The sequence below is a fragment of the Sapajus apella genome, unplaced genomic scaffold, assembly GCF_009761245.1.
Source record: "Sapajus apella isolate SASKATOON/1434 unplaced genomic scaffold, GSC_monkey_1.0 scaffold166, whole genome shotgun sequence".
Taxonomy (NCBI): domain Eukaryota; kingdom Metazoa; phylum Chordata; class Mammalia; order Primates; family Cebidae; genus Sapajus; species Sapajus apella.
The window spans coordinates 2,387,781-2,403,363 of NW_022437106.1; the positions used below are offsets into that span (position 1 = coordinate 2,387,781).

The 15,583-nt window shown below is 48.6% G+C and overlaps 1 protein-coding gene across 1 annotated transcript; it reads right to left on the reverse strand.

Moving 5' to 3' along the window:
* Positions 1-8,060: 8,060 nt before the first annotated feature.
* DESI1 (desumoylating isopeptidase 1) lies at positions 8,061-15,443 on the reverse strand (the record flags this gene model as incomplete). The annotated part of the gene is made up of 4 exons (XM_032267107.1): positions 8,061-8,748; positions 11,582-11,704; positions 12,366-12,475; positions 15,213-15,443. Coding segments are annotated over 4 exons (558 nt in total), but the record flags the coding sequence as incomplete, so codon positions are not given.
* Positions 15,444-15,583: the final 140 nt, after the last annotated feature.

A 15,583-nucleotide genomic window follows, 5' to 3' on the forward strand; every position in this document is an offset into this window, starting at 1 on the left:
TTACAGTCATGTGCCATCACACCCGCCTATTTTTTTTTTTTCTCTGAGGCAGAGTTTAACTGTTTTTGCCCAGGCTGGAGAGCAATGGTGCGATCTCGGCTCATTGCAACCTTCAACCCCTCTTGGGTTCAAGCGAATCTCGTGCGTCAGCCTGCCAAGTAGCTGGGATTACAGGCATGTGCCACCATGCCCAGTTAAGTTTGTATTTTTAGTAGAGATAGATAGGGTTCCACCATGTTGGTCAGGCTGGTCTCAAAATCCTTACCTCGAGTGATCTGCCAAAGTGCTGAGATTATAGGTGTGAGCCACCGTGCCCAGCCAACCTTCCCAGATTCTATTCACAATTATTTAACCATTGCATTGACTTTGGAGTCAGTTCAAGGTTGTCTTCCCGGCTCCACCACTGTGTGACCTTGGACAAGTCACTTCACCTCTCCGAGACTTTGTGTCTTCACCTGTAAAATGGGATGAACACTACCTGCTTTGCGTTTCACATGAAAATAAATGTAGAGCCGGGTGTGGTGGCTGACACCTGTAATACCAGCATTTTGGGAGGCCAAGGTGGGTGGATTTTTGACCCCAGGAGGTCGAGACCAGCCTGGGCAACATGGAAAAACCTTTTTTTACTAAAAATACAAAAAATTAAGCCAGGCGCGGTGGCTCAAGCCTGTAATCCCAGCACTTTGGGAGGCCGAGGCGGGTGGATCACGAGGTCAAGAGATCAAGACCATCCTGGTCAACATGGTGAAACCCCGTCTCTACTAAAAATACAAAAAATTAGCTGGGCATGGTGGTGCGTGCCTGTAATCCCAGCTACTCAGGAGGCTGAGGCAGGAGAATTGCCTGAACCCAGGAGGCGGAGGTTGCGGTGAGCTGAGATCGTGCCATTGCACTCCAGCCTGGGTAACAAGAGCAAAAACTCCGTCCCCCAAAAATAAAAAAAAATAAAAAAAAAATTAGCGGGACATGGTGGTGTGCACCTGTGGTCCCAGCTACTCAGGACGCTGAGGCAGGAGAATCACCAGAGCCCAGAAAGCTGAGGCTGCAATGAGACAGATCTTGCCACTGCACTCCAGTCTGGGTGACAAGAGTGAGGAAACCCTGCCTCAAGAAAAAAAAAAAAAGTGCAGATCATATGAGCCAGTAATTCAACTTTTTGAAATTAGGAAAAGGAGCCAAGTGCAGTGGCTCACACCTGTAATCCCAGCACTTGGGGAGGCAGAGAAAGGTGGATCATCTGAGGTCAGGAGTTTGAGACCAGTCTGGCCAACGTGAGGAAACCCCATCTCTACTAAAAATACAAAAATTAAGGAGGCTGAGGCAGGAGAATTGCCTGAACCCAGGAAGCGGAGGTTGCGGTGAGCCGAGATTGCGCCATTGCACTCCAGCCTGGGTAACATGAGTGAAACTCCGTCTCAAAAAAAAAAAAAAAAATACAAAAATTAGCCAGGCATGGTGGGGTGTACCTGTAACCTCAGCTTCTCGGGAGGCTGAGGCGGAAGAATCGCTTGAGCCTCAGAGGTGGAGGTTGCCGTGAGCCGAGATGGCACCACTGCACTCCAGTCTGGGTGGCAGAGTTGAGACCCTATCTAAAAACAACAACAAACAAACAAACAAAAAATCAAAAATAGGAAAAGAAAAAAATATGGAATTGTTTAAACGAACAAACGGACAAAGACCCAACTAGAAGATGAAATGCTATGAAGCCATGAAAATCTGCATTGTATTTGTGTGTGTGTGTGTGTGTGTGTGTGTGTGAGAGAGAGAGAGAGAGAGAGAGAAAGAGAATAGGGTCTCACTATCTTGCCCAGGCTGCTCTAAAACTCCTGGCCTCAAATGGTCCTCACAACTCAGCCTCCCAAAGTGCTGGGATTACAGATGTGACCCACTGCACCAGGCCCCATGCACAATTCTTGCTTTTCTGACTTGGTAGCTATGTTATCTTGGAAGATCACTGGAGTTGGAATAGGGAGAACTGCAGTTTGGTCCTGGCTAACTCTAAGGACTTGGACAGGTCAGCTTTCCTCACTGGGCTTCAGTTTCTTTATATCTAATGAGAATATAAACCCTGCCTGATAGAACTATAAAAGGTGAGATAGTAAGAACTGGTGCATGTTATTCTCTACTACGGACTAACTACCATACAGGACACTTAACCAGGTTTTTTTTTGCAGACAGAGTCTAGTTAGAGTGCCGTGGCGCGATCTCGGCTCACTGCAACCTCTGCCTCCCAGGTTCAAGTGATTCTCCTGCCTCAGCCTCCCGAGTAGCTGGGACTACAGGCACACTTCACCACGCCTGGCTAATTTTTTTTTTTTTTTTTTTTTTTTGAGACAGTCTCACTCTATCACCCAGGCTGGAGTGCAGTGGCATAATCTTGGCTCACTGCAACCTCTGCCGCCCAGGTTCAAACAATTCTCCTGCCTCAGCCTCCCGAGTAGCTGGGATTACAGGTGCCTACCACAGTGCCCAGCTAATTTTTGTATTTTTAGTAGAGACGTGGGTTTCACCATGTTGGCCAGGATGTCTTGAACTTCTGACCTTGTGATCCACCCGCCTCAGACTCCCAAAGTGCTGGGATTACAGGCATGAGCCACTGCGCCCAGCCAATTTTTTGTATTTTAGTAGAGACGGGGTTTCACCATGTTGCCCAGGCTGGTCTCGAACTCCTGAACTCAGGCAATCTGCCCGCCTCCGCCTCCCAAAGTGCTAGGATTACAGGTGTGAGCCACTGGTATCTTCATTGACCTGTTCCATTGTTGAAGAATTCCTAGAAACAGGTTAAGTGCAAATTCCTAGGCCCCACCCTTAGTGCTGGGATCCAGAAGGTCTGGAGTGTGGCTCACTGGGCAGGAGGGGCTTTTATGTCCTATGGACCTGATCTACCTTTCTGAAAACAAAAATAAGCACCCTTGGCCCCTTAACAAATGGGCTGCTTCTTACAAATGCCTTTCCTACCATCCCTTCCTCAATTCTCATCACAACCCTTTCCACATGATATGGCCACTGAAACCCAGAGAGGGAGAATGTTTTGCCCTGAGGTACAGACCTAGGAGGACCAGGTAGGGTCCTCTTAAAGGGTCCTCTTAAAGGGACATAATGGCCACCATTATGTCCCTTTAAGAGGAAGGCTCATCCCTGGCAACTGGTGCTCAGATAGGGACCAGGGGAGGCCCTGGGGAGAAGAGCAGTACTGGGGAGAGGGAAGACTGGCCAGAAGGGCGACTTAGAGGGACCCAGAGGAAGCCAGGACTGAATGCGGTGGACTAAGAGCTGAACCTGGCAGGATACTGCTATGAAGGGAAGACCCTGGGTGCTTGTGGGCCAGACATGTGGCTGAAGCTTGGCGGTTAGTGACTTTCATGTTTGGTTTGGGTGTTTCACTTACTTTTCCCAATACATCTCTAAAAAGAGTACCCTTATGCTCAATTTCCAGAGGTAGGCTGTGACATCAGAGAGGTAAAGTGGCTTTCCTAGGGTCATACATCACAGGCAAGATTCCTCCTCAGTCCTGTTTTGCCAAAGCCCAGGCTCTTCCCTGGCTCCTGGCTACTGGTAGGAGGCCATGTGTCAACATGTCCAATAAGCATTGGGGCTGTCAATACTATTTTTCTACCTGGTATGTGACTTGTTGTGTATGGGCGGTCCAGGCCCAAGGGGCAGCCTCTGTGTAGTGGGGTTTACAGTCAGGCTGACAGTTCTTGGAGCTCTCCTCACACTAGTGACCTTGGGCAGGTCCCTCCCACTCTCTGAGGTTGTTCATCTACAAATGGGTCAACACCCTCCTAAAGGTTGTGTAGTTAAGAAGCCTAGGGGCAGCAGGGGAGGTGTGCTGTGTGCTGAGGCTGGTGGAGACTGGATGTTGGAATTTTTTTTTTTTTTGAGACGGAGTTTCACTCTTGTTGCCCAGGCTGGAGTGCAATGGTGCAATCTCAGTTCACCGCAACCTTTGCCTTCTGAGTTCAAGTGATTCTCTTTCCTCAGCCTCCTGAGTAGCTGGGATTACAGTCATGTGTCACCACACCTGGCTGATTTTGTGTTTTTCTTATTAGACACAGGGTTTCTCCATATTGGTCAGGCTGGTCTCAAACTCCTGATCTCAGGTAACTGCCAGCCTCAGCCTCCAAAACTGCAGGCATTACAGGTGTGAGCCACTGCGTCTGGCCTGGTTTTAAAACTTTCAAAATGCCTGCAGTGCTTATATTGTTTTCACAATAAACATGTCTAATGAATCTAAATGAGCTGAAGGACACATGCTCAGATGGCTTTGTAGGAGGTGGAAGCTGTTGATGGGTTGGCTCAGGCCCTCTGGGGCTCTCTCAGCCAAAGTCAATGGGGACAGATATGGCCCAGGCCACAGGACTGTTCCACCTGGGGGTGGGGGACAGGGGTGGCAGCCTGACAGGTGGGGTCAGTGGTCTCTGCAGGTCAGAGTTCAGCCCAGGGCTGTGAGAACTTGAGCAAGTCTCTCTCCTGACCTCGCAAGCCAGGGGTGGGGAGCAGAGTCACACTGGGAGGAACTTAGAGAGGATCCAACCCATAATTTCCATTCTCCAGATGAAGAAACTGAGGCCCAGAGAGGGGAAGGCCTTGGTTACTTTCTCAGAGTCTGAGGCTCACCCCATGCCAGGCCCTGCCCTGAGAGGTACTGGGCTGGTGGGAGTGCACCAGAGGCACACATGGGAGCAAGGAGTCAGCTGTGGTGGTGGACGGGTCAGAGGGCATGCTAGCTGAGCCTTCAGCACTGAGCAAGGGGTGGGGAAAGGGGATTCCGGTGGAGAAAAGAGTGAACCAAGGCCTGGAGGTGTGAAACCACCAGAAGTGATTATGGACTGGGACTGGCATTGGCACCAGGGTGTGGGGTAGGTCCAGGGTTTTCAAGAACAAGATTGAGAAGGGCCTTGATAAATGACAAGGAGCTTGGCTGTGCAGGGGCTGAGATGTGTGGGGAGCTGGACAAACTTACTGAGGTGGCCAGGGGTACCAAAGACCAGCATGGCATTGGGTGTTGAGCAGTGGGCTGGGCCTGGTGTGTGGGGCCATAGCGCTACCTGGCATCCATCACTCTCACTGCAGCATGACCTTGCCTGGCTCTCCATCCCGGGAGCCAGTGGGGCAACCTCGTCCAAGACTCTCTGCCTCCTTCCAGAGCAGCTGGGCTCTGTGGTCAAGGGCTCACAATTAGGGGTATGTCAGGCCCCTGCTAGGCTCCTTGCCTGCCTTCTCAGCTACAGCCTGTTTGGGCATGAGGAGCCACAGACCCAGCCTAGAGCCAAGTTGAAACTAGAAATGAACACTTTTCAGTGAGGTCAGACATTCCTGATGGCTAGAGGAAGGCTTCAGAATTTGAAGTTACCAGACAAGGCTTTGGACTGCACCAGCTGCAAGGTGACCTTGGGCAAGTGATATTCTCTCTGGGCCCTTTCCCCATCTTTATAAACCAATGGTAAAATTCAGACATCCTTCCCTGTTATAATCACTTTTTATCCACAGGCTCACAACCATGCACAGGACACACATCCAGACCCCACAAAGTTAAGCTCTGAGGGACACGCAGAAGGCTGGGGTTGCTTCATATTGGACACACATCCAGACCTGATTCAGGGACCATACAAATGCAGCAGGCAGAAATGAGTTTATTGCATTAGAAAAAACACCAAAAGAAAACCAGCAAACACCTCCATACTAGACACAGTTATTAGTACTCGAGGGCATAAAGAAAACTCAGATACCAGATTTATTTCTGGGCGGGGGTGATGGTCTCATCCCTCCCCCTTCCCTATCCCTTTAAACCAATGGACCTCTAGGGAGGTGTCCAGTGTGCAATATAAGTACGTGACTCATTTCCCACTCTGCTTGCCTGTTCACATCCAGGTGGAGTTAGCCGGCCACAATGAGAATGCTCCTGAGATACTGGGACAGACAGAAATGTGAGGATGGGGGTGGGCAGTTGAAGCCCGAGCCTGGGTTTCCACATTTGGTGACAGTGGGCCTCCCGTCAGGGGAGGGAGAGCTTGCCTTCCCATGGAGCTCTGGGAAAACTGCTCACTGATCCCTTGATCTCTCCCCACAAACCCTAGGGCACAGGCAATGGCACAAATGGCTGCTAGTATAAAGCGGTGCGCTGTTCAAGAAAATGAATGACTAAAATTCTCTCAGGGGAGCTGCCCCTGGGCCTCAGGGTGCCTGCTGGGAGAAACAAACCAGCTGAAACTGGATCTGGGAGAGAAGAAATTAAAAAAAGGAGCTGTGGTGCCCAGAACCCCCTGGATGGAGGGGAGACCCCAGGCAGAGAGGTCTGGAGCAGGAGCCTGAAAGACAGAGCTGGGCCAGGCAAGTTGGAAAAGGGAACAACACTGGTGGGAAACAAAGCCCTGGCCTAGACCAACTTGCTGCCCTCCCAGAAGAAACCCAGCCTCTCAAATTCTTTCTCCTTGGGCCCATGTCTGCCAGTAGATCACCATTATATAATAATCCCTGCTAGTTTCTGCTCTAATTTGTGATTTCCATGGACACTGGCAAATCAGTGGGTCTTGAGAAGAATTAAACTGTTCATTCATTTGGCCTCTAATCTTCAAGTTTTCAAATGTCACTTGACATCCCAACTAGACATACCCCGGTCAGGTCGCAGGCAAACACTAAGGCAGAATGACATCTTTAGCTGAGACTCTGATGATGGCAACTGCTATGGCTAGTGGCAAAGACAGCAGCAGATGGGGCCAAAAGTGAGCAGCAGCTTTTTGGAGAGGAAAGGCCCCCTGCTGCAGGCCAGACTTCCAGGAAGACGCAACATAATTCAAGTCCACAAAGTGGCAGGAAGTTGTGGCAGAAGGGACCCAAGGATGTCAGAGCTGAGACTCGGGCACCTGGCAGCTCTGAGTCCCTTCTTCACATGCACCTTCTCAAAATCTAACTAAAGGAGGTCTACATGAAGAGAAGGAATCTGCAAGTTGAAAGTCTCTCTGGATTAGAGACTCTCAGACTGTTCCCTGCCTATCAACTCCTAGCAGCAAGTCATTAGGAAAATGCCCAGTTACGCCCCAACCTGCTTCCCCAAAATCAGAATGACAACGGAAATAAGGTGTGCCTTCAAAACACATTTAGGATAAGGGAAAGTCCCTATCAGAAATGAATCTAAATTTTCTTGCCACCTTGATTCTACATCATTCTTTTTTTTTTTTTGAGATGGAGTCTCGCTCTGTCACCCAGGCTGGAGTGCACTGGTACAATCTCAACTCACCACAACCTCCGCCTGCCAGGTTCAAGTGATTCTCCTGCCTCAGCCTCCTGAGTAGCTGGGATTATAGGCATGTGCCACTGTGCCCTGCTAAGTTTTGTATTTTCAGTAGAGACAGGGTTTCACCATGTTGGCCAGGCTGGTCTTGAACTCCTGACCTCAAGTGATCTGCCTGTCTTGGCCTCCCAAAGTGCTAGGATTACAGGCTTTAGCCACCGTGCCTGGCCTCACATCATTATTCTTTCTACATCAAAGGTATTTTCCAGCCGGGCACAGTGCTCATGCCTATAATCGCAGCACTTTGGGAGGGTGAGGTGGGTGGATCACCTGAGGTCAGGAGTTAGAGACCAGCCTGACCAACATGGTGAAACCCCTTCTCTATTAAAACTTAAAAAAATAGCTGGGCATGGTAACATGTGCCTATAGTCCCAGCTACTTGGGAGGTTACAGTGAGCCGAGATTGTGCCACTGCACTCCAGCCTGGGTGACAGAGCAAGACTCAGTCTCAGGAAAAAAACGGTATTTTCCTAGAGCAGGGAATCCTATCTCCTGGTCCCCAGCTGAATTCTGCATACTGGTCTGGGTGGTAGTTGCAGAGACTGCAAATAACCTACATCATTACTACAGAAAAAAGGCCTGGGCCTCTGCTGCTTCAGCCCAGACCTCATCAACTATGACACATCAGCTATGCTGAGGAACAGCAGCCTCAGGGGCACTGAGGCAGGTTTCCCAAAACTGATGGCAGAGGATTGGCAATCCATCTAGGTGGAAGGAGGAATGGCTTTATCCTGTTTTCTCCGGTCTGATACTTGCTGTTACTTCCTTGATCCTGAGGCAGCGGCTGCTCCAGCACTGGCTTTGCTTGGGGTAAGGGAGGGAAGGTGAAGAGGGTCGTGGCTAAAGAGTTCACTTAGGTTGGGTTAGTCATCCTGAAACTGGTCCCACGTGCACCAAATCCTTTGGTTCATTTAACGCTAGAGTAATTGTTTCCAGGCCATGGATGTTCTAAAACTCACCTGGGCCCCACAAGTGGTGGTGACTTGGGTAGAGCGTGAGTGTTCTCTGGGAAGAGTTCTAGGTTGGGGCTCCCCCAAACCGTGCCTCTTGCTTTCTGTTTAAACAAAGCCCCTCCCTTTCTCCAGTGTGGAGGACGCTTAGGAAACAGCGTCACAAGTGAACTCAGAGACAAGACGGCCTTAATAAATTAGTATAATACCATTAGAAGGGGTGGCATTTTGTTCTGTTTTTTAGCAGCATTATCTACATGCGGCCTGACAGTCTCCTTCCCTGGGAAATTTAAAAAGCCGTCCCTTGGTTGTTAGCTCTGATGTAAAATTATAAAATAGAAATCTGGTAGGGTTTGTTTTGTTTAAAAAGGAAAAGCCCTGGTGAGGCAGGGCGGTCCCAGGAAGTCCTGTTAGCTCTGGCCATTGGGTCTGCCCACGGAGCTCCCTCCTGGAGGCTGGATCTGAATGGAGTCCAGGAGGGGCCGAAGTGCCTGTCCAAAGGGCCTGCAAGGAAACAGAGACATGAGTGGGATGGGCTCTGGGATGTGGCCTGCTGTCACACACACACACCCTGCACTGCCCACGAGTAGGGAGGAGGAGTGAGTGGTGGCAGCAGCAGCAGCACCACCACAGCAAGAAGGAGCACCTCATCACCTCACTTAAGTTTCCCATTTGCCTCACACACCAGTGTTCTTGGAGGGCATCTCCAAAATAGCCTGCCCTGTGCTTTTTTTTTTTGAGACAGAGTCTCACTCTGTCACCAGGCTGGAGTGCAGCGGCGTAATCTTGGCTCACTCCAACCTCTGCTTCCCGGGTTCAAGCAATTCTCCTGCTTCAGCCTCCTGAGTAGCTGAGACTACAAGTGTGTGCCACCATGCCCAGCTAATTTTTATATTTTTAGTAGAGACAGAGTTTCACCTTGTTGGCTAGAATGGTCTTGACCTCTTGACCTCGTGATCCGCCTGCCTCAGCCTCCCAAAAGTGATGGGATTATAGGCATGAGCCACCACGCCTGCGCTGTTTTTTTTTTTTTTTTTTTTTTGAGACAGCCTTGCTCTGTCACCCAGGCTGGAGTGCAGTGGTGTAATCTTGGCTAACTGCAACCCCCACCCCTTGGGTTCAAGCAATTCTCCTGCCAAAGCCTCCCAAGTAGCTAGGACTACAGGCACACGCCATGCCTGGCTAATTTTTTGTATTTTAGTAGAGACGGGATTTCACCATGTTGCCCAGGCTGATCTCAAACTCCTGACCTCAGGCAATTGCCCGCCTCAGCCTCCCAAAGTGCTGGGATTACAGGCGTGAGCCACTAAGCCCAGCTGAAAAAGATCAAATTTAAGCAAGGAAACTGAGGCAAAATAAGAAGGATATAAAAAAGAAGATAGACCAGGTGTGGTGGCTCAAGCCTGTCATCTCAGCACTTTGGGAGGTCGAGGCAGGTAGATCATGAGGTCAGAAGTTTGAGACCATCCTGGCTAACACAGTGAAACCCCCTATCTACCAAAAATACAAAAAGTTAGCTGGGCATGGTGGTGCACGCCTGTAGTCCCAGAGGCTGAGGCAGGAGAATCGCTTGATCCTAGGAGATGGAGGTTGCAGTCAGCAGAGATCAGGCCGGCCTGGGTGACAGAGCGAGACTCCATCTCCAAAAAAAAAAAAAAAAAAAAAGAAGACAAAGTTAGGGGTGAGGACAGCACACAACTAAATTCTTCCAGGAACAGAGGTCTGCCAGGGAGTACAGGGAATATGCAGGAAAAATGACAAATGCCAGGTTCCCAGTATTAATGCCTTTCTTCCTCTTTCCTGCTGTCCCCAAGACGTGCCACCTTGCTCTGTCACCCAGAGCTGGAGTGCAATGGCACGATTTTGGCTCACTGCAACTTATGCCTCCTGGGTTCAAGCAATTTTCCTGCCTCAGTGTCCCGAGTAGCTGGGATTACAGTGGGGGTCACCACGCCCGGCTAATTTTTGTATTTTTAGTAGACACAGGGTTCCACCATGTTGGCCAGGCTGGTCTCAAATTCCTGACCTTATGATCTACCCACCTCAGCCTCCCAAAGTGCAGGGATTACAGGTGTGAGCCACCACGCCCAGCCACTAATGTCTTTCTAAAGGGCTCCTAGTTTGCTCTCATAGTAATTTAGCTGGAAAAAACACTGCAAATACTGGAGTTTGGAGATTTTCCATGATTACAACAACCATAAATAAGGTTGCCCACAACATATTTCAATCACTGGCTTTTCAGTGGATACTGTCACTTTTGAAAATCATCTCTAAGTTCAAAGGAATGAAGTATTCCAAAGTATAAACAGATGACACCTACAAATATCAACCCTAATTCAGACAATTCCAGGAACTCCACCCATCAAATAATACCAGTAAGAACATTCTGGCTACTCCAGTTTGCTCAGGGCCCCATAACCTACATCCCTCAGCAGGGCTGTGGGGCTGCATACCCATTGAGCGATAGGAAGGCAGGGCCACAGCTGGCAGTCTGGGGCTCCTCACCAGTCTGCCACAGCAGCCTCATTTCCTATGCAAGCTCTTCCTGGGGTTCCTCCTCAGGTATAAAAAATAGTCCACCTTGCTGGGCCTGCTAAACCTGTCAAGATCTCTGTTGAGTAAGGGTCATAATTCAGAAGAAACTGAGTCAGAAGAAGCAAACAGACATGGTCCTGGAGTGAGCAGAGACTGCCTGAACGCAAGCAATGGCAATGGGAGGGAGAGGGGTGAGATGGCTTTAGGGGGTGTTTTGTCTTTTTAGCCGATACCACCTGGATGATGGCCTACAAGCCTCTTTCAAGGCTTGGGCCACATAAGGACAGAAGGAGCTGCAGAATGTTCTTGAAGAAAACATCTGTTGAAGGCTGACTGTGCTGTAATGCACAAGGGCAAGTAGAACTTAGTCTGTGAGGGAGTCAGAGCTCCTGGTGCAGTGGAGAAAGACAAAGCAACAGCTATAAAATAAGCCCCTCTACCATTTTTCTGACCCCTCTCTGCCCGTCTAATGATGCATTTAGTTGGGTACTTCTGGGGAGTGGCATGCTTCAACCACAATGGGAAGGACAGATGCCAGACTTTTATGCAAATACTAAAGCTAATGTCAAGTGGGTTTCTAAGTTCTGTGGTTGAACTTAGGCCAAGGCAGAGCTGGTCTAGCTCTGAAGGTGGAGGTAATACAGGTACACAACAGTGGGTGTAGCGAACAGCAGCCTTCTGTGTTAGAAGCTGCCATCAGGACAGGCCCGCCTGGTTGGGAGGGCAGATGGCCAGAGAAAGGGCACTGACCATTAATGGGGAGGTTGGCCAAGGCAGGGGTGGGGACAGAGGCCACACTTACGTGGAGAGAACTTCAGAGGGCAGGTCTGTGATGTAAGAAGGAATCTTCCGCCCAGTCAGGAACTGTGCCACTTCGTTGCTGAAGGTGTTACAGTTGTGTTCGAAGAGGTTGTAGGCCTCACCTCTGTATGTTGAAAGATTTGCAGAACAGATATGAGAAGCCAGCAAGCGTCTATGTGGAATAACTCAAGCTAGGCTGTGGAATAGTGAGCATAGCTCAATGTAAGGACTGTGATTTCCCCGCTCTGATACACCAGAAACACTGCTTATTTGCCATTCTGGCCATTAATAACTGATTTTTAAGGGAAGGAGAAACTGAAAATACATGGCTCCTACACAGTTCAGGAGAATCTTTACATTCATGAAAGCAGAGCTCTGGTGTTAGTATTTACCCCATACTGGAACTGATGAAAGCCTCTTTCAGGAAAAGTCTGCTTATGTTTGTATTTCATCCCAACCCTTCTGCAAACCCTGCTTTTCCTTCTACAAACTTGTCCAATAAAGGTTGCGAACAGCACTTGCTGATTTTAATCAGAAGGAATGAAAAGCCCTTGTTTCCTCTAAAAATTTTAGCAGAAAGTATGCTGGAAGGAATATCTGTATCAGAACAACTTAGAACTCTTTTTGTAGTATAACTGCCCTTTCTTCATGTTAATTAAGCAAAAAAACTGGGCCAGGCCTTGTGCTGAGTGATAAGGATGAGATGACATGGCAGCTGCCTCCAGGTGTTGATTATCTGGTTGGGGAGACAGACACAACTAACCACCACCCCTGTCTCCACTCACCGGAACAGGGACTCCCCCAGGGAGGACAGGTACTCCAGAAAGATTTCTTCTGTGACTTCTGTACTCCCCACATCAACCACAGAGTCTGGGGGCCCAAGCAATGTCCCTCCCTAAAAGAGCCAACCCAAAGAAAGTCATTAAATTACCATCTTTACTGTGGCTTCCCACAGTAGATCACAAACACTCTGTTCTGACTCTTTTTTTTTTTTTTGAGATGGAGTTTCTCTCTTGTCACCCAGGCTAGAGTACAATGAGGCAATCTCGGCTCATTGCAACCTCTGCCTCCAGGATTCAAGTGACTCTCCTGCCTCAGCCTCCTGAGTACAGTGCCTGACACCATGCCCAGCTAATATTTTGTAATTTTAGTAGAAACAGGGTTTTACCACGTTGGTCAAGCTGGTCTCAAACTCCTGACCTCAAGTGATCTACCCACCTGGGCCTCCCAAAGTGTTGGGATTACAGGCCTGAGTCACTGCACCTGGCCTGACTTCACTTTTAACTTTCAGGGCACCCTGGGCAGATGAAGTGTGCTATTCACTATTTGTATCAAGGATGCAATGGCTTAGAAGCAGGGGTGTCCAATCTTTTGGTTTTCCTGGGCCACACTGGAAGAATTATCTTGGGCCACACATAAAATAAACTAACACTAATGGTAGTTGATGAGCTTAAAAAAAAAATCTCATGTTTTAAGAAACTTTACAAATTTGTGTCAGGCCACATTCAAAGCTGTCCTGGGCTGCATGTGGCCTGCGGGCTACAGGTTGGACAAGCTTGGCTTAGAACTTTCTAGAGACTTTCTATTGCCATGTGCTGCCAGCATGGTTAGGAAGTCAGGCTTCTTGTTTCTTATGGAGCCCTGGGAAGCTGATTCTCTTGCAGCCCTGACTCCTGATGCTGTCCACTTATTCAGTTGAGAAAAACAGAGAAACCCAGAATCAGTTGAGAAAAACACAGAAACCCAGAATCTAAAGTCTCCTTTTGTACCCAGTATGTCTCATCATGAGGACGGAACAGGACAATAGAAATAGCTCACACTTCACAGGCCATCTCTTCATGCCTATTTGCATAAAGTATGCAGCCAGTTTTTCTTCTGACATATTTGACATCCTGTGTAACAATGGAAAAATGTGAAGGGCGGTGAGAAATCTGACAGGCCGGCAGTTATTTCCATAATGCAATTCTTTTTTGATCTGTGAGCTTAATCTAATGATGGTGATAGGGCAAGGGAGTTGATGACTCCTGAAAGGCCTATAGAAAACCCTAAGCTATGGAGTTAACAGATTGCCATAGAAGACTGAAGGAGAGACTGAGGTTGAATGGGGAAACCAGCCACTGTGGAAGCAACGGGATCAGCAGGGAGAACAAATCTGGGAAGGGATAATACTCCAGAGCAGAGCTCCCTGAAAAGATCATTTATTCACAGTTACTGAGCACCTCCTACATAGCTGACATTGTTCTGGGCACTGTGGAAAGCATGGTGAGCAAGATACCTATGGTAGGCAGAGAACAATTACCTCAGAGTTGTAAGAGACTAAAAGGTGACTCTTTGACTCCTCTTATTCAGTTATAGGCACTGGGGCTGTGGTGTGGACAAAATAGATGAGGTTCTTGTCCTTAAGAGGCTAGTTTAGTAGGGAAGGGGGATTAAAAAATCCCATAAATCGGTATATAATTATGAGCTGCAATAAGGGTGTGCTGGAGAAGTACAGAATGCCAACAGTACATATGACAGGTAACTTTCCTGGTCTGAGGGGTCTGGGTAGACTTGCCTGAGAAAGTGACACAACTCAAATCTGAGGGAGGGAGAGGTGTAGCCAGGTGAAGGATCAGGAAGGCGTACTGATGTCAGAGTTTAAATGTCTAAGGTGTGTTCAAAGAATGAGAAGAGAGAGAGAGTTGGGAGGAAACAACCTGAAAGAGGCTGGCCAGAGACAGTCAGAGACTAGATCAGGTAGGTCCTGAGAGGCCATGCTGAGCTTTCTGGCTTTTATTCCAAAAGCAATGGGAGAATTCTGGCTTATGCAGGGGATTGTTTGAGCCCAGGAGTTTAAAATCAGTCTGGGCAACATAGGGAGATCCTATTTCTAAAAAAATAGAAAAAATTTGTTGTATGGTGGTGCTAACAGTCCTAGCTACTTGGGAGGCATTGGACCTGGGAGGTCAAGGCTGCAGTAAGCCAAGATTGTGCCACTGCACTTCTGGCCTGGGTGACAGAGAAGACCTGTCTCAAAAAAAAAAAAAAAAAAAAAAAAAATCCTATAGGATACTGCAAAAAACCCCCACAAAAATAAAACAAGCCAACAATCTAAAAAACAAAATAAACGGCTTCTTGGTCATTGCTTGAGCACCTCCTGTGACAACACTTGGATAGCTCTGATAGAAAGTTTTGGAAAAGGATATGGGCTTTGGAGTCAGAATCCTGGGTTCTAGGACTGGTGACACTTATTGGCTGTGTAAGTCTGGGCAACTCTTGATGCTTCTCAGAGCCCTCATCATTCAGCTTAACATCAGAACATCAGCTGCATTCCTATGACGAGCTGGGCACTGTGCTGGGGATGGGAATGGAAGGCATCAGCTTGCAAGGAGCTTACACAGTTCCCTGTGGAGACCCAGAAACAGCTCATTTCACCATAAGATGCTCCGTGTGAGACAGAAGGACCCATACATGCCATGGGAAAAGAGAGGAAGGCAATTGGCTGGGGTGTCTGGGAAAGGTTTTCTTGAGCCGAGTCTTCAGGTGGCTTTGAGGAACAATGCCAGAGGTCCACAGCAGAAGCGAAGCTCCTGGTCTACAGGAGCCCCCAGGAACCTGAAACTGCAGGACAGAGTGCAGGGGAAGACACTCACCGGGGGGCAGCTGGAGATACCACCACTGCCGAAGAAGAACTCATCCTTGTGCACAACTATGGAGGTGTGCCTGTCACACACAGAGAGACACAGTGAGCCAGAAAACTTAGTATTTGAGTAAAAGCAAACACCATGGTGCAGTGAGAATAATTTCTGCCCAAGGATAGGACTGTGGTGACCAGCCTTATAAAACCAACCAACCAAAGGTATGAGTATGGTAAATGCCACAGATCATGGGTGTTCAATCTTGGCACTACTGACATTTGAGGCTGGATAGCCCTTTGTTGTTCAGGGCTGTCCTGTGCATTCTAGGCTGTTGAGCAGCATCCCTGCCTCTATCCACAAGATGCCAGTAGCATCTTCCTCCCTGT